Source organism: Bacillus rossius, chromosome 18, assembly GCF_032445375.1.
Source record: "Bacillus rossius redtenbacheri isolate Brsri chromosome 18, Brsri_v3, whole genome shotgun sequence".
In the NCBI taxonomy this organism is placed as follows: Eukaryota; Metazoa; Arthropoda; class Insecta; order Phasmatodea; family Bacillidae; genus Bacillus; species Bacillus rossius.
This window is the reverse complement of record NC_086345.1, coordinates 16,692,755-16,712,268: the sequence shown is the minus strand read 5'-3', so window position 1 is coordinate 16,712,268 and position 19,514 is coordinate 16,692,755. Positions and strand designations below refer to the sequence as shown.

General features: G+C 41.5%; 1 protein-coding gene across 5 annotated transcripts in view; it reads left to right on the top strand.

Annotated features, from left to right (window-relative positions):
* The window catches only part of LOC134541119 (fatty acid synthase), a 198,115-nt gene that overhangs the window by 121,903 nt on the left and 56,698 nt on the right, over positions 1-19,514 (top strand). For 4 of the 5 annotated variants that reach the window (XM_063384297.1, XM_063384295.1, XM_063384299.1 and 1 more), the window contains exons 2-10: positions 6,014-6,302; positions 7,255-7,407; positions 8,882-9,055; positions 10,809-11,009; positions 12,537-12,775; positions 13,524-13,754; positions 16,831-17,022; positions 18,002-18,130; positions 18,999-19,229. In XM_063384297.1, coding sequence (XP_063240367.1) covers positions 6,014-6,302; positions 7,255-7,407; positions 8,882-9,055; positions 10,809-11,009; positions 12,537-12,775; positions 13,524-13,754; positions 16,831-17,022; positions 18,002-18,130; positions 18,999-19,229 — 1,839 coding nt within the window. Of the gene's footprint in view, positions 1-2,275; positions 2,578-6,013; positions 6,303-7,254; positions 7,408-8,881; positions 9,056-10,808; positions 11,010-12,536; positions 12,776-13,523; positions 13,755-16,830; positions 17,023-18,001; positions 18,131-18,998; positions 19,230-19,514 lie in introns of those variants that run through there. The other variant, XM_063384298.1, reaches the window with a different exon arrangement.

Here is a 19,514-nt window from a genome sequence, read left to right as displayed (position 1 = left end):
TTCCATTCACGAAATTACTCCTGCCGAATGACGTCTACAGAAAGCTAACTTGATGTAGGCTTTTGGGCATACGCCATTGCTATGCTCATGTATGTCTGTAGAAGAAAACTACAAAAAACACAAATGACAAACACAAATTAAGAAAAAAATTGCTGTACGTCAGGATATAAACACCACACAATACTACACAACAGGAATATGGTCAACAAACAAAGAAAAACAAAGAAAAATTGACTAACAAAATGAAAAAAAAAAAATGTTGACAGCACAAAAATACCGAAACAAAAAATTCAGCACAACAGTTGAAACGGGACAAAAACACAGCAAAACGAAAAAGACGAAACAAACACAATAGTTTTCCAAAAACAGAAGATAACGAAAAAAAAACCCCACAAATGACAGCACAAAAATATTGAACCCAAAAAAATTCAGCACAACAGTCAAAACGAGACAAAAAAACTACAAAACGAAAAGACGAAACAAACACAACATTTTTCTAAAACAGAAACAAGCGACGTTTGGGTAACTGCTATCTGCTCCCGTCCTCCGGCAGAGACGCACATGGTACGAAAACAAAGGTGCGACTACAGACATACATGAGCATAGCAATGGCGTATGTCCAAAAGCCTACATCAAGTCATGCACTCCCATTGCACAAATATTTCAAAGATAACAAAAAAGCTAAGATGTTAAACGTAAAAACAAAATTAAAAAAAAAGCAAATTGATTTGAAGATGATAGCCCTCTTTAGTGCAGTTTGGTCGTTTGGAACGAAATCGTGACTATTTTTCCCCTCGGTTGAGCGAGTGTCTTCGGGCTAATTTTCCACGACAGCACGCACCGGACGTACCTACGCCAATTTTGGGTCTTCAGCGGTTTCCGGTCGCGTGACGCAACGCGCTTGCGAAAAAAGCCACAACATTTCGTTTCGCGGAATATCGTCGACCTTGCGTACATATCTGACCGTGACTCCAGCCGTTGTTTGCTGACGCGGGGCGGGTTTGCGAAATCAAAGCTTGCGATTTTTGCAAGCCATCCTCTGTTCTTCTAGACTGATCATACATTCTATATTATTAAGACCTATTGAAATTTGTAACCGTTTTTCTTCCGTCTCGCCTTGGAACAATTAGCTGCAGGCTCTTTCTCCTCTTATTGTTTCACAAATATTGCAGTTTTCGGATTTTAACTGTGTTCAGTACTTTTTTTTTTAATTCCCAATGCTTCTGTTCACATCACCAATGTTTACCCGTGCCATCCAGCTCGAACGCATTATCCTACTGTATGTTCTAGCTTGATTTCAATTAAATATGGATATGTTTATAGTTTATTAAAAAATTTAAATGATCTTAATACGAAATCATAAAAGCAAAATAATGTAGGATACTAACCCCCTGAGGAAATAAAAATGGTGGGTTACAGTCTCTCTCTAAATTTACATAATTTTCTTTCTGTGTTTCTGTTTTTCTTCCTCTCTGTTTTTGTTTCCTTTTCTTTCTCACTTTTTTTATTTACTTAACTATCTCTTCTTGCTATTTTTCTCTTTCTTTCTCCCTTACCAACCCTCTACCTAGCTCCCACCCTCTACCTAGCTCCCACCCTCTACCTAACTCCCACCCTCTACCTATCTCCCACCCTCTACCTATCTCCCACCCTCTACCTATCTCCCACCCTCTACCTATCTCCCACCCTCTACCTATCTCCCACCCTCTACCTATCTCCCACCCTCTACCTAGCTCCCACCCTCTACCTAGCTCCCACCCTCTACCTAGCTCCCACCCTCTACCTAGCTCCCACCCTCTACCTAGCTCCCACCCTCTACCTAGCTCCCACCCTTTACCTAGCTCCCACCCTCTACCTAGCTCCCACCCTCTACCTAGCTCCCACCCTCTACCTAGCTCCCACCCTCTACCTAGCTCCCACCCTCTACCTAGCTCCCACCCTCTACCTAGCTCACACCCTCTACCTAGCTCCCACCCTCTACCTAGCTCCCACCCTCTACCTAGCTCCCACCCTCTACCTAGCTCCCACCCTCTACCTAGCTCCCACCCTCTACCTAGCTTCCACCCTCTACCTAGCTCACACCCTCTACCTAGCTCCCACCCTCTACCTAGCTCCCACCCTCTACCTAGCTCACACCCTCTACCTAGCTCACACCCTCTACCTAGCTCCCACACCCTCCCCTCCACACCCACCTCTTCCCCTCCTTCGCTCCCCCCCTCCCACGCAAAGTTTCAAGTCCCGGTGATGTAATGGTCGTGCGCCCACGACTCACGTCACTCGACGTGCGACGATCGCCGCGGTGTAACTTGTAGACCCGGGACAGCCCGGACCTAGTGGGCGGGAGGTGCTAACTCTGCGGTCTAACGCCGCGTCATCGTCAATATTTGACGGCCTTGGCGACGCTCCGCACGTGAGCACGCTACTCCAGCTGTACTGTTGTGGGTGCAGTTGCACCGGGCACCTTCCATTGTTCTTCATTCGTTGCATATTTTCATACAGAATTGATCGAAAGTCAGGTTATAGCAGAAATTTTAGTGTGTGTTAACCAGCTATGGGAACCATGAAAAGGAACTTATGGTGAGTGATCGGCGACGCAATCAGATTAAACAAAAATAGGAATTTGTTTGACTTTTTAAAATTTCCTGTTAAATAGTAAGCATATTTCTCGCGATAACAGAAGACAAAATGCGATGTTTTTTACAGCTGAACATTTTAATGAATAGTCCCAGGTAAAATTATGGCATGCAAATGTCACACTTCATCCCTCAATAGGACGTTTTGAGCGGTGGCCTTGCCCTTTTTATGCTGGAATATTATAGATAAAAGCTTTCAGCACTTTCCGTTACATACCATGTCCAAGTCTAGAATTAAAAACTTACCTGAAAACACCCGTTTTATCTTTGGTTTTTTTACGGTCCAAAATTTACACCTTTATAGCAGAAACCATCCATGAAAAGAATCTTTTATAGACAAGTATAATGGCTCTTAAATGGAATTCGTAATCATACAATGTTTATAAATCTAGAAAGGATTGTAAATGTCACCCATGTGGCGTGCCGGTCAGGTGTTTGTTTATCTGTTCTAAACTGAAGGAATACAAACAACTTAGTATTAAATCGAAGCACAATAAAATTTTAGTTTTATCACCTGGTCGCAATTTGGTGTCCATTCAAAGATCGATCAAGCAGATGTAATACCCCCCCCCCCCCCCCAACCAAGACTGTCAGTAGTTGGTTATGTAGTGTTTAAGTGATAACTACGCAGCAATACATTTTATGGTTCACAGATTAGGTATGTTTGTCTTTGAAATGATGTTTCGATAACGTGTATGGTAATATATACATATCTGTATCTTGCCAAATAGACATACGGAAAATGGCTGAAGTGTAGGAACTCTTTTTCTCTCACGCCATATTGGTTGCTTCCATTTTATTTGTCATTACTATTAGAGAGGGGCCCCATGGACGTGCGAAATTGTTGTTTGATATGGGGAGGGGGGGTTTGTGCAATATAATTGATCGTGTGTGGTTAATATTGAAGGTATGTGCGTAAACTATCGATAGCTACGATTGTTTGCTCGGTAACAAAATTATTAATTGAAAGACCTATGTATCAGCTCTATCGTTAGCATTGGCCAAATATTCCGAAAAAAAATTATTTTTTTGTGAATTACGCAACAAAAAACAATACTTTCGTGGCTTTCAGAGTCCCTGGGACAATTTTTACGATAGTTTGCTCAGTAATGAAATTATTAATTGAATGCCTATACATTAAGGTCCCTATGTATCGGCTCTATCGTTACCATTGCCCAAAGGCTCCGAAAAAAAATAATTTTTGTGAAATACGCAATAAAAAACAACACTTTTGTGGATTTCAGAGGTCCTGGGACAACCTGTACTTTGGTTTACACAGTAAATTTATTTTTTATTTATAGTAAACACATGTAAGTAGGTCACCTTGTAACTGCGCTAACGTTATGACTGCTCATTCTCTTGTAAAAATGTAAAAACTTGGTTGGTAATTGCAGTATTTGCGTGGAATGACTTAGGCTGTTGTTGTCCCAAGCACTCAGTCCCGGGTGACCGGATAGAGCCGCAGAATAGAGCTAAGTTCTGCTCAGTGCCATTCGCGTCAGTTGCTATCAACATGTGGTGGATACAAGTGTCGCGACGGCAGTCAAAGCGGCGGAGGAAAAAAATGTTTATATTTTAAAAATTATGATAGTCTACCGTGGACTTTCGGCTCTATGGGATGTAGAGAGTAAAATGACTACTTTTCTCTGTAGGGAAACAACTGTCTGGCCCATTTCATTCCTTTACGTTTCTGCTTCTTTTTTGCACTTTCGCCCACTGCGATCAAACTGCAGCGTAGTTCAGTGTCACACGAGCTAATGGCTGTCGTTAACTCGTTGACACATGTTTTTATTTATCCTTTTGCCCATCAACGAACTAGACGGACGTTTCCCATCTTTATATTTTATGCATCATTGTGGAAAGTTATTTGTGCAACATTACATCAGTTATAATGTTTTTTAAAAGTGATAAGTATACGTATGTGCAACTTAGTAGATGTATTTGCGAGGTCTTGGGACAACGAAAAGAAATCTACGTGGAAAATGTTTGGAAGTTTAACGCCTGCAAGGTCAACACTGCATAATGTCAACATTGTGGGAAGACAGGAAAGTAGAAATTGGCCAGGGAATTTTCTTGAAATCTGGAAACGTCACGGGCACTCCCAAGATAGTAATTCGAGGGGAAAATCTCGTGCTTCAGACTGCCATTATACTCAACCTGTAAATTCATTTCTGCTTTCTCGGACGGTTTTTTCAGCGAATAGTCATGCACACTCTAAAATGGCGTATGCGAGGTCAATTATGGGGATGACGGTGGCTGGATCTTCTTTATTTTTTACAGAAAATTTTCAAAAAAAGATAAATTAATTTGGGTAAAATATTAGTCTGGGAAATTTTGATGGTATGTAGGTGTATGTATGTATAGGGTTAAGTGTTTTACTTTATTTTTTAAATACGTTACAAAACAATGGATACATAATATTTATAAAAAAATTGTTGTAAGTATTTTTTTATGAAAGCTGTATGTATGGTTGTAATTACGTGTTTTTTTTAAATGTAATCGCTGTGTAACATTGACATATTTCCCACGCCCCCCATTGGAATTAAGAAGTCCCTCACCTTGCTTGCCCTTGCAAAATAGTGACTGTGAAACGGGGTGCATAGAAAGTTCAACGTCAAAAAACTGCGTTTTATGGGGTATATTCTATGTGTTTTTACAAAAAATTCCTCATTGCGCTGTACAACAGACAAGCATCATATCCAGAGATGACTTTGTGTCGGTTGAACCAGCTCTCCCCTGATGATCCTACATGTTTGCGCCCTTGCCATGAAGTGGGTCGTTACCACAACGCCGAATGCCAAATTGACCGCAACGCCGAATGCCAAATTGACCGCAACGCCGACAGCTAGAAAACTGCTGTGTACCACAACGCCGAAAATTGTTGCTGAGTGGTGGTGGTGGTGGGGGGAAGGGGCACAGGAACAAAATGAAAAACAACTGAATGTGTGTGTTAAATGTATCTTAACGCCGAAATACCACAACCTAACCTAGGCTAGCCTACCCTAACCTAACCTAGGCTAGCCTACCCTAACCTAACCTAGGCTAGCCTACCCTAACCTAACCTAGGCTAGCCTACCCTAACCTAACCTAGGCTAGCCTGCCCTAACCTAACCTAGGCTAGCCTGCCCTAACCTAACCTAGGCTAGCCTGCCCTAACCTAACCTAGGCTAGCCTGCCCTAACCTAACCTAGGCTAGCCTAACCTTTGTGACAGTCCTGCAGTACACAGAAGTTTTCTAGCTGTCAGCGTTGTGGTCAATTTGGCATTCGGCGTTGTGGTATGTTCGGCGTTGTGGTGCGTCCCCCCCCATGAAGTGAGTGTGTGTGTGTGAGGTGCCGGGAGTGCAGGTGACCTGACACTAAGTGTTGTGTCCCCTGCAGACAGAAGACGCGATGCCCGCGCAGTTCCCCGACGTGGAGGTGCACGCCCCCGTGGGCCCCCAGCAGGGAGGCGGCGGCGGGGTGGGCGTGGCCCTCAACCTCAACTCCTCGTCGGCCGGCGGCGGCGGCGGCGGAGCGCCCCCCTCGGCGCGGTGGAACTCCGCGGAGGACGTGGTGGTCTCCGGCATCTCGGGCCGCCTGCCCGAGTCGGCCGACATCCACGAGTTCCGCGACCAGCTGTTCGCCGGCGTCGACCTGGTGACGGGCGACGAGCGCCGCTGGCCCACAGGTGCGTGGTCCGCCACTGGCACACACGTCTCTCCCGTAGCCGCACCCTTGCGGAGCGTCTCTCCCGTAGCCGCACCCTTGCGGAGCGTCTCTCCCGTAGCCGCAACTCTTGCGGAGCGTCTCTCCCGTAGCCGCAACTCTTGCGGAGCGTCTCTCCCGTAGCCGCAACTCTTGCGGAGCGTCTCTCCCGTAGCCGCAACTCTTGCGGAGCGTCTCTCCCGTAGCCGCACCCTTGAGGAACGTCTCTCCCGTAGCCGCAACTCTTGAGGAACATGCTTTTCTCTGTAAAGAATTAACATTCATAGTATTGATGGATTAGTTCCCAGTTTTCTCTGATCCATATCTTTGATTCTAATCACATAGTACCTCAAATCCGAATCCAGGCCTCAAGGATCAAAAATATTAATGTACAAGAATTTAATTAAAATAATTTATGTATTGTTAAAAGAATATATTTCTCAAATCTATTCATTATTAAATTATATTTACATAATTTCTTGGAAAATGGTCATACAATAGGCATGGAATAAAAAGCACAAATTGGCGTAATAAACTTTAGGAGTTGTTTGTATTCAATTTTTGGATATACTTAATTTTTTACTCCAATATTTTCCTTAAAATAAATTTAACAGTGCTCAAGATTTTGAAATACTGTATTATAGTGACATTCGCTTGTTCGAGTATTCGCCACCTTTGTATGGTGGAATATTTAGTGGCTGAATTGGTTTTAAATTGTATAATTTCACTTATGCTTGTTATTCTTTAAATATAACAAAAAATGTGTAAGAGAAAATTTAGTAGAAAATTTAGAATGATGTTGGCAGGAGAGCGATCTACTGAAACTTGGTTCAAAGAGTGTGTGATGTTATTTTGTGCTTCAGGACGAAGATACCCAATTTCGAAAACTGACGTGCAATTTGTTTTTTTGGTTGACTATTGTTTCTTTGTTGCAGGATTGTATGGTCTGCCGGCTCGCACAGGCAAGATTAAAGATCTGTCGCATTTCGATGCGCCGTTCTTCGGAGTGCATCCCAAGCAGGCAGACGTCATGGACCCTCAGCTTCGGATGTTGCTGGAGCTGACGTACGAGGCCATTCTGGATGCAGGTATGTGGTGATCGCGACCGCCTGTTGCATGACGGGCAAGATTAACTGCTACTTGGCTTCTGGTCTTGACGATACGTCTGTGTGAATGATGCGAACGGTGAAAACCCCGGACGTGTGATCTAGTTTGACCAAGCGCAACACTTTATTATTTCTAACTAGATGCAGATGAACTGGAGAAGCCATACATAAAGTAACTTGCTACCAGCCTCTGCCACACTCCCCGCTACTCCCCGCTACTCCCCGCTACTCCCCGCTACTCCCCGCTACTCCCCGCTACTCCCCGCTACTCCCCGCTACTGCCCGCTACTGCCCGCTACTGCCCGCTACTGCCCACTACTGCCCGCTACTGCCCGCTACTGCCCGCTACTCCCCGGCCTCCGTCTTAAATACGTGCCATGTCCCAACCTGGAAAAGGAAGGTCTCGTAGCACTCTGAAGTGCCACGTCATCATAATCTCCAGTGACACCTCGAAAACTTCCAGAAAAATGGTGTCCTTGTTACGCCAGTTCACGCAGACAGGGGGGCTCTGGAAACATGCGGAACACTCGAGCTTCCTCTAATCGGATTACCTCCAGAGAGACGGGTGCTGCCTGTCAGAGGTGGGCCCCTTGAACCCCCTTCCACCTCCCCCCCCCCCCTCCCTCCTCCACGCTTCGCCGGCCGGTGCGTCGGCCCTACAGGCCTGCCTCGTTGCCTTGTCTCTAGTATCCTCGTAACAGTGTCGGGTACCAGCTAATGGGTGAACGTCGCAGAACTGATTATTTTAAGGTTTGTGGTATCTTAACGTGGAAATAATGCAAATTTTTGCAGGTCTCTTAAGTCATCCATGTTAATTGGAAACACTAATTAGGATGTCGAAAAGAAACCTCAAAACAAGGGAAACTTAACAATCTATAAGTCACCAATTTGTATTATTAATCTTTAATACTAGTTTATTCTTAAAGCAAATTATCTTTTATCATCCTAATAAATCTATGATGTAAGGTACAAAGTCAGTATGTATTGATATGAAATGACTCTTAAATGGATTTAGTTTAAAATTTTGTCATTATTATTTTTTTTTTTTTCCAGAAACTGGCAATGTCAGTTGCATAGTATTGATGAAAATAAGTGAAACTTCTAATATTGTGCAGGAAAACTTTCATTAGCAAATTCTGCTGGTTTGTTGGCTGAATGTTTTGATATATGTATGTTAGACATTTCAAGATATAAAAGACATAAAAAAAAATCATTTTTAGGTGAGACAGGTAAAGTCTTCATGTAACAAAGGGGTTGGTTTTATTCAGATCTATTTAATGGTTCCTTTAGCTTGAATGTTAAGATTTCAGTTGAAATCGTTCAGGTATGAACTACATGATGTTCAAGCCCATGAACAGCGAAGTTCGGGGGGCAAAATCGGGGCAAAAAGCTGGTATAAAGACCGGGGATTCGGTCAGAGACTTGTGTTGCTAGCTCGGAATGTTTGTGTACACAGGCATCAACCCTCAAGAGTTGCGCGGGTCCCGCACCGGGGTGTTCATCGGAGTGTCTGGCAGCGAATCGGACGAGTACTGGACCAGCGATCCGGACAGGGTGAACGGCTACGGTCTGACGGGCTGCTGCCGGGCCATGTTCCCCAACAGGATATCTTACACCTTCGACTTCAAGGGTGAGTGGCCGATTGCCCGTTTGTGATTGCAGAGCGGCCCCTCGGGTTCTCCCGGGGATGCTCCCATTTCCCTCGCCCACTCATTTCGACGCTCCACTCTCATAACCCCTCATCCTCTCTTAATTACCTCGTTAATTCGTCAGTTATCCATTTGGAGGTACAGTTAAACAGTGTTTATTCAGACTAAATGGACCAAAGACAATCCGGACATTGGAAAACTGGGATAATCCCAGTAATATGGTTAATGAGCAAATCAAAAATCGTTGAATAAGCACTCATTATTTATTACAAAAAAAAATCAAGTTTTGTAATAATAATGTATAGTATACATGGCCTATATTGTTTGCAAGACATTGAAATGGACGGTCTCCGGGTAAAAGGTAACAAGTCAAGAATTAACTTTTTGAAGGAGAAACAAAAAACTCTTAGATAAAAATTGAATTTAAATACATAAATTTTTCTTGCATTCTTTTATTTACCAACATATTTACCAACATAGTTGCCAATGATTAAAAATGCATTACATATTCTAAGTATACTTAAGAGTTTAAGTGACTTGTTGACTAAAAATCACCAAAATATGATTTGTTTTTACAGAGACCATCCAAATATATATATATAAATATTGCTTTTCACTTAATTTCTTTGCAAATTATTCGTCCATTTAATTACTAATAGTTGAGCTGTAGCAGTGTTGGTCTGATGTTCCAAGTACGTCACGATGTATGTCAGCTGGTGCACGTTTTTAAACTCGACAAAAAGCATTGTAATAATTCTACAATCTACGCAGGAACTGTACATTGAATCAAACTAAAAAGTGAATATTTGCGTGCCTATGTCTACAAATATGATCGGGATTGTCCGGATAGATCCGGAGCGAGAGCCGGATAAATGAGGTTTTACAGTAATTATCAGTAATCATTGGCTGGCGCACGACTCAAAAGTGCGAACATCGCTGAGGACGACGCTGATTTGCGCATCACATGCCTCTTTGCATCTGGTGTGCAGTCTTCTCAATGATGACACGCCTCAATGGCACTTTTCAAGCAGCGACACTTATCACTTACGGTTCAATATTTATGATTAAGGCTCAGCTGTGTGTTACTGTACCACTTACCTGAAAACAATTGTGAAAACAACCTGTTTTACCCTTTTTTTTCACTTTCCACAAAATAACATTTAATTGGATGCCTTTAATAACATCTCGAGCTCTACACTGTCAATATTTATTTGTCCATTATTTAATGTTCTTTTTATGAACATACACAAATTTTTCTGTCTGTCCTAGCATGTACCTACTAAAAGCATGAAATCATGTGATGAACATTTTTGGTTTAACCATTAGTTTGTAATCTTTGTCTTAAAAACTTTTTGTTTCCAGCATTTTATTAATGTGAATCAATATAAAATTACATTTTCCAAAAACCCTGAAACCCAAAAATCTGGTGATTTTGAAAAACCTAATTCCTTTTTGATTTAATACAAAACAAGACACACATGATTCATGCTTTCTGTACATCTTGAGACTGACATACAAAATTGCCTCTTAAGCTCATAAAAAAACATTAAATAAGGTGCAATGTAAATAAAATACTTTTAAGATGCTACGCCCTCAGGCCGTTTAGGTGAATTGAGATGTTTAATTTTTTGATGAAGGCATGTAAAGGTTATGAAAGCGTTTTCCCTCGCACAACCTGGTAGTTGTCGTGGAGGATGGGGGCAGTGCCCTGAATGTGCGCCGTGCTTCCGTCAGGACCCAGCTTCGCGCTGGACACGGCCTGCTCGTCCAGCCTGTTCGCGCTGCACCAGGCGGTGAGCGCCATGCGGGACGGCCAGTGCGACGCCGCCATCGTGGGCGGGGTCAACCTCCTGCTCAAGCCGACCCTGTCGCTGCAGTTCCACCGCCTGGGCATGCTCAGCCCCGAGGGCATGTGCAAGGCCTTCGACGCCTCCGGTACGTGTCGCGACTGCCGAGGGGACGCTCTACGTTCGAAATGACTCGAAATATCGCACCCCGAGTACAAGACCACCGTAACTCAAAAAAATTGAGTTTGCGAGATATTTTCACCATAAGCAGGAAAATATCATTGTCTAGGCACTGCAAGACTATCGCAATATTATATTCACTTTTACGGGACTTGTGGCAGATAATTAATGTAGTGTTGCACTCTTGGAAACATTATATAAGAATATGTGCAAGACTATGGCAAATGAGTTGTGATAGTATTGCACTGATTTTTGAGTTACGATAGTCTTGTACTCAGGGTGCGATATGTGGGAAACGTCTTCTACTTGAACATATTAAATGTGTGATAACCGAAATAATCGGAAATGATACCAATGGAATGAAAATAAATCCAATTATAACTGAATTGAGTAGGAAAACTGTAACACATAAAACCAAATCACTCGAAACAATATGAATGAAAGGATTTTCTACCTGAATGTGCTTAATTAATGTAAAATGGAAGTCGAAAAAGATCAAAGATCCCGTGGTCGAGGGTGCAAATCTGTAGTATCGTTGCACCTGGGGTTGACACGCGATCGAATCTTCTCTGGATAGCGTGCTTTTCTGTCGTACGCTGCCCAGGGGCGCAACAACTAAATTTCCTAAAGGGGGAGGGGGGGGACAATATGCCTTTTTATAAAGAATCATCGATCCTCCCCCTATTGAAGCGGGTGGTCAGGGGGTCCTCCCGCTGGGAAAATTTGTATTTTAAGGTAGAAAATGGTGCTATTTAAGCAGTTTTACTACCTAAAAATTTATTACACAGCACTTTATTTGCTCCCGTTTGCCCCCACTTCAAGGTTTCAGAAGGGGGGAGGGGAAATACCCTTGCCCCCCCCCCCCCCCTTTGTTGCGCCCCTGACACTGCCCATAGTTTGGCCTGTGTACACACAATAACCTAAAACTTAATAACTACAGAAAGTTTCTGATAAAATAGTTTCTACATTTATAGGGGCCCCACTCTCTTTCAAAGTTATATTTTGCAAACATAAGCTGGCCTACCGCCCCGGGATGTACGTCCTTTCTGTGTTCATTACTGATTTATACGTTGAGTTACAGGAATATGGAGGGTTATTTATTCTGTTTGGAAAAAATTAACCTAAAATGACGCGTCAAAACTGTAGCGTCTCTTCATCAGAGCGTTTGTATGACAAATTTTCACTCCTAGAGTTGCCTGCATGTGTGTTGCGGTAATTTTCGTAAAATCTAGTTTTGTCGAATCCGGTTCAGCTGATTAGCAAAATAATATATAAATCCTGTTATTAATTTTAGTTTAAATAATGAAAAATTAAGTTGTGTTTAGACCTTTTTTTGAGTGGATTAGCTCGGTTATTTATTTCGTGGAGTTCAGTGAGGCTTTGAACCTCTATGTTCAGTGATATGCGAACACTTACGAAAAGTTGGTTTGGAAACTCTAGGAATTATTTGTGGTTGCAGCTGCACATTGAAGCTTCATTTTTTTTCTCTCTCCAGGCAACGGGTACGTTCGCAGCGAAGCAGCGGTCATAGTGTACCTGCAGAAGTCGTCGAAGGCCAAGCGCGTGTACGCCACGGTAGTGAACATGAGGACGAACACGGACGGCAACAAGGAGCAGGGCATCACCTTCCCGTCGGGCGAGATGCAGAAGAAGCTGATCAAGGAGGTGTACGCGGAAGTCGGCGTCAACCCAGCGGACGTGGCTTACGTGGAGGCTCACGGCACCGGCACCAAGGTAACACCATCTACCGTTTTTATATAAAGGCGAGTCTGAATTTGGCTGACACTTAGGCCGCAGGTTCGTCGTGACTAGATAAGTTGAAAACATTCAATAAAGTTGTTCCCGAGGCTGAAGCTGAACATAAAATTTTTTTTTTATGTGAATAATAAAATACATACATATGATACAACATTCAGCATTTGGTTTATGTTCAATTCAACAAATTTTAAAACCGCCGTGAATTGGGTTTGTCGTGGCAAAATTATTTAGTTTAAATAATTTATCTGGAATGTAAAGGTGTAGTCAACAATTATTTCTATTTAACAATTTTGATACAGGGAGAAAATTTATGTTGAATTAAATATAAATCACTCTATCTTGTGGCTATTTTTAAAACTTTCTCTGTTTACAATAAAAGTGTTGTTCAGGCCTGAATTTAAGACGTTAACTAGCACTGGGGAACACTTACCCAAGTTCGTAAGTGGTATAGACGTTTTGAACAAATTTTGCTGTGGCCGAAGTTCACATCCATCCTGTACACAAATATATGTTCTTTCTAATAGTGCTTGTAGTATAGTAGCTTGTGGTGGTAACGTTTGAGGTTCTAAATTTAGTTTTGATTACTGAACCTAAATTCTTGAATAATCTGTTGTGCGTTCAATTAGTCTCGAACCCCCCCAATTTTTAGGTTATAACCAAATGAACATGACGTATCTTTGTAGATGTGCGAATCCTTCAATCGTATCGACATTCCCCGTCGCAGGTGGGGGACCCGCAGGAGGTGAACTCGATAGCGGACGTGTTCTGCAAGAACCGCGCCGCCCCGCTCCTGATTGGCTCGGTCAAGTCGAACATGGGCCACTCGGAGCCGGCCTCCGGGCTGTGCTCCCTGGCCAAGGTGCTGATCGCCATGGAGAGCGGCGTCATCCCGCCCAACCTGCACTTCCGCAGCCCCAACCCGGACATCCCGGCGCTGCTCGACGGCCGGCTGCAGGTGAGGCCGCTCGCTGCTCCAGGGTGTCTCCGCCGTCCGGGACCCGGGGATTTTAATTTTGTTAAGGTAGTTGGTCAGGGAAGTTGAAGTAAGTGAAGGATTGTGAGCGAAAGGTAATATTGTAAGGGGAAGTATGGGGGAAGTTAATATTGTAAAAGAAAGTAGGGGAAGTTGATATTGTAAAAGAAAGTAGGGGAAGTTAATATTGTAAAAGAAAGTTGGGGAAGTTAATATTGTAAAAGAAAGTTGGGGAAGTTGATATTGTAAAGGAAAGTTGGGGAAGTTGATATTGTAAAAGAAAGTTGGGGAAGTTAATATTGTAAAGGAAAGTTGGGGAAGTTAATATTGTAAAAGAAAGTAGGGGAAGTTAATATAGTAAAAGAAAGTAGGGGGAAGTTGATATTGTAAAAGAAAGCAGGGGAAGTTTATATTGTAAATGAAAGCAGGGGAAGTTTATATTGTAAATGAAAGCAGGGGAAGTTTATATTGTAAATGAAAGCAGGGGAAGTTAATATTGTAAAAGGAAGGTGGGGGAAGTTAATATTGTAAAAGGAAGGTGGGGGAAGTTAATATTGTAAAAGGAAGGTGGGGGAAGTTAATATTGTAAAAGGAAGGTGGGGGAAGTTAATATTGTAAAAGAAAGTAGGGGGAAGTTAATGATGTAAAAGAAAGTAGGGGGAAGTTAATGTAAAAGAAAGTAGGGGGAAGTTAATGATGTAAAAGAAAGTTGGGTAAGTTAATATTGTAAAGGAAAGTTGGGGAAGTTGATATTGTAAAAGAAAGTTGGGGAAGTTAATATTGTAAAGGAAAGTTGGGGAAGTTAATATTGTAAAAGAAGGTAGGGGAAGTTAATATAGTAAAAGAAAGTAGGGGGAAGTTGATATTGTAAAAGAAAGCAGGGGAAGTTTATATTGTAAATGAAAGCAGGGGAAGTTTATATTGTAAAATAAAGTGGGGGAAGTTAAAATTGTAAAAGGAAGGTGGGGGAAGTTAATATTGTAAAAGGAAGGTGGGGGAAGTTAATATTGTAAAAGGAAGGTGGGGGAAGTTAATATTGTAAAAGGAAGGTGGGGGGAAGTTAATATTGTAAAAGGAAGGTGGGGGAAGTTAATATTGTAAAAGGAAGTTGGGGGAAGTTAATGATGTAAAAGGAAGGTGGGGGAAGTTAATGATGTAAAAGAAAGTAGGGGGAAGTTAATGATGTAAAAGAAAGTAGGGGGAAGTTAATGATGTAAAAGAAAGTAGGGAGAAGTTAATGATGTAAAAGAAAGTAGGGGGAAGTTAATATTTTAAAGGAAAGTAGGGGGAAGTTAATGATGTAAAAGAAAGTAGGGGGAAGTTAATATTTTAAAGGAAAGTAGGGGGAAGTTAATATTGTAAAGGAAAGTAGGGGGAAGTTAATATTGTAAAGGAAAGTAGGGGGAAGTTAATATTGTAAAGGAAAGTAGGGGGAAGTTAATATTGTAAAGGAAAGTAGGGGGAAGTTAATATTGTAAAGGAAAGTAGGGGGAAGTTAATATTGTAAAGGAAAGTAGGGGGAAGTTAATATTGTAAAGGAAAGTAGGGGAAGTTTATATTGTAAAAGAAAGTAGGGGAAGTTTATATTGTAAAAGAAAGTAGGGGAAGTTTATATTGTAAAAGAAAGTTGGGGAAGTTTATATTGTAAAAGAAAGCGGGGGAAGTTTATATTGTAAAAGAAAGCGGGGGAAGTTTATATTGTAAAAGAAATCGGGGGTAGTTTATATTGTAAAAGAAAGCGGGGGTAGTTTATTTTGTAAAAGAAAGCGGGGGAAGTTTATTTTGTAAAAGAAAGCGGGGGAAGTTTATATTGTAAAAGAAAGCAGGGGGAAGTTTATATTGTAAAAGAAAGCAGGGGGAAGTTTATATTGTAAAAGAAAGCAGGGGGAAGTTTATATTGTAAAAGAAAGCAGGGGGAAGTTTATATTGTAAAAGAAAGCAGGGGGAAGTTTATATTGTAAAAGAAAGCAGGGGGAAGTTTATATTGTAAAAGAAAGCAGGGGGAAGTTTATATTGTAAAAGAAAGCAGGGGGAAGTTTATATTGTAAAAGAAAGCAGGGGGAAGTTTATATTGTAAAAGAAAGCAGGGGGAAGTTTATATTGTAAAAGAAAGCAGGGGGAAGTTTATATTGTAAAAGAAAGCAGGGGGAAGTTAAAATTTCTAAGGGAAAGTTACGTAAGTTAAAACTGGGCAAGGAAGAGTCAGGGAATTCATTTTAAAATCTTTTATAACATCGTGGAAATTCCTCATTGATGGTAAACTGCAAGGGGAAATTATTTCATTCTTCAGTATGCCATCACCCAGACTTGAACGCATTCGCCCTCTTTTCCTGCAATAGTATTTTACTGCATGTTCATACACACTGTAAAATGGTGTATGCAAGGTTTGTGTTTGAACTAGTATAGGCGTAGTGAAAGCTGAATTGTCTTTTGTTTTGTTAAGAAAATTGCAAAAATGGGTATGTTTTTGACGTGACATATAATAAATTGATGAACGCCGGCTGCACGCACATTGTCCTGTTACGCTCATTGTACGCTTGCGCCGCATCTATCTCTCTTCCACTCGATTGGAACAACCATCGATTTGACTTTTTCGAGGCACATTAAACTTGAAACACTCCCGTTCGTTTCCTAATTTTCCTATCGTCCTATCCTTAACAGAATAACACAGATTGGAAGAAGTTAAATATCAAACATGCATAAAAGTTATAGTTAAAAATAATCTGTTCGTTAAAGTAAAAAAAACATATTTGAATTAATGAGTGCAAATGAAAGTAAATTTATTCGAAAAAGTTGTAGATTTCGTTTCACTCCTTCTTTGTATCCATACGAAATAGTGATAATTCAATAAAAAATGATTCAATTTTATTCATAAAAGTATGCAATCATGTCATCAAATGTTTTGTTATGACTTTGTCACGTTGAACTATCGTCCGTAAACCGACTTTACAAACAGTTTTTTTATGAAAATTCGTCGTGGAGCTGATGGGAGTCGCCGGCCGGAAGCTCTAGACCTTCGAGCTTGCTGGTCTCGACTGTCGTTAATTTCCCCGGGCAGGTGGTGGACAAGCCCATGCCGTGGAACGGGGGCCTGGTGGCGGTGAACTCGTTTGGTTTCGGCGGAGCCAACGCCCACGTCCTGCTGCGATCCAACCCGAAGCCCAAGGCCCCCGCCATCCAGGACAACATCCCCAGGCTGGTGACCTTCTCGGGCAGGACGGAGGCCGGGTTGGACGCCTGCCTGCAGAAGGTAAGTCGCGTCTCCTCGTTCCGTCCTGACCTACTGCTAGCCCGGGACGTGACATGACGTGACGTGACGTGACGTCCTCACACGAGTGGAGCGGACCTGACGTGTGCTTCAGGTGTTTGCAGGCCCCGTATTGAGCATCGCCTAGCGCGTCAAGAGCTACACACACAAACACACACTCGCTCAGGTTGTTTTGACTCGACCAGCTCCGAGCTGACTGAGCGATGTGTAGATTTGTCGGCTTTACAGTTAAGATTACAGTGCAGTAATACAGTCTTTTCAGGGTTTCCCCCACGGACAGTGGAAACTCGAGGAGACTGGAAAATATTATGGACGTAGTTAATGCAAAAATGGAAACAACCCACAATTTTTTGTTATATTTTATTTTAAAATAAATTAAAATTAGTACAAGGTTGGATCGTACCGTCGTCGCTATTATTGTATCGGTATTCATACCAGACCATTAAAATTATGCCCACGTTATGTTATCAGTACGAGAATTACAATTTATAATTAACTTTAACTTAAAAATACCCGGAATAGGTTTCATGTGGGTTGGTTCCTTTTTGCATAACTACGTCCATTTAATAACACTAAATTTTAATTAATTTTCCATGTTATGTATCATCTGAAAATGTAAAATGTGTTTTTTTAATCTTAAATTTACGAGTGTATATTTCCCGCACTCATGGGGGCCCCAGGGTGGCAAGGCCTTAGGCTAATAGCTCTGGGTTTACAAATAAATAGGGGAGGTGTCTCGCCCTTTACAATCTACTAAAGTCAATACATTGTAGGTTTTTAATCCAGACTGTTTGGGACCACAGATGTGCCAGATTAGCAAATTTGCAGGGTTATTGACCGTCAATTTAGTTTTTAACGGGAATGCCCAATAATTAATATACAATGAAATGGTATTTGAAACAAATTTTAATAAGCATTCAGCAATTTTGTCTTACGTGTCAATTTGTATTATTTTTTCCAGATTGAGAAATTGCCGAGGGATGATGAGTTGATCAGTCTACTTCACGACATCCACAGCAACAACATAACTGGCCACTGCTACAGAGGGTACACTGTTCTCGGAGCTAGTTCGACCAATAGGGAGGTGTCGGTGAGTGTTCACCAGTTACTGTCAGTTTTGTCACGTTTCAAGTTTGAATAAAATTATACTACAAAAATCGAAAGTACTGTTTAATTCAAATATTGGAACAGCAAGAGTGGGAAAGATAGCATTCATAATAATTCTCTCTGAAATATTTGGGGGCTGCTGGTTGGTATCACTGCTATAATTAAATGGTGAATTGCGATAAAACCGAAACAACAATGAAAAATCATGTTTAATCACCATGTAACACCAAACTGCAAGTTTAGACACCATAATCCATAAAGTGCCGAAATGCAACTACAATAACTATTTTTAATCAAAACTTCTGCCTTAGACATGGTTATTACAAATAATTGTATAAAGTACATCTTGTATCAGGTATTAGTGTATTGGTGAAATAAGTATCGAGAAACATATATTTATGGCGAAACTGAATTCATTTAAAAGTAACACAGAGCTCCTGTTTTCGAAACAAAATTTGCCTAAAAATATAACCACAAAATCTCGTCTCTAGGTATAGGTGTTGGGAAGTCGTCTTTTCACAGACTTCTTTTTCACAAACGCCCGATCTTGCATCTTCGGTTTTTTTTTGTTCATTGTAAATAAATATGGCGGTGTTGATAAAAGGATACTAATGGTCAATTAGATTACGTTAGCTACATTATAAATACTTTAAAACATTTTTGACGGTTGATTTGGTTCGGATAGCTGCATTAAAGATATGGAAAAAAAACCATGAACTACGGGGAACTTGGGGTTTAGGCTCTCTCGTCTGTGAAAAGAAGGCTTCCCTATAGGTGTTTAGCTTAATAGCCATATGTTGAATAATTAAAAAAAAAATTGGTGTTTTGTCATGGTTTGGTTGCTGTTCCAGTTCTACAAAGGGGAGAAGCGACCCGTGTGGTTCGTGTTCTCCGGCATGGGCAGCCAGTGGGCGGGCATGGGCAAGGACCTCATGCAGTTGGAGGTGTTCGAGAAGGGCATACGCAAGTGCGCGGAGGTGCTGAAGCCGGAAGGCATCGACCTCATAGACATCTTGGTGAACGGGACGGAGGCGACCTTCGACAACATCGTCTACACTTTCGTCAGCATCGCTGCCGTGCAGGTAAAGTATGACCTGACTGACTGTTCAGTCAACGTTCACGTTTCTTTGGCATGTCGTGTGTCTTTACAAGGTAAATTATCAGGGAAACCTTGGAATTGTCAGGGTACTTAAAAAATTTATGAATGTCCAGGAGTGGTTGTGGAAATAAACGTTAAAGCAGGGAATTATAAATGAAGTGATGGTTGATAATAACGAATACTGATCCAATTAATGTTATATTTCTTCAACAGGTCTGATACCTGATACAAATTTAATTCAATACTTTAGTAAATAATCATTGTGTGT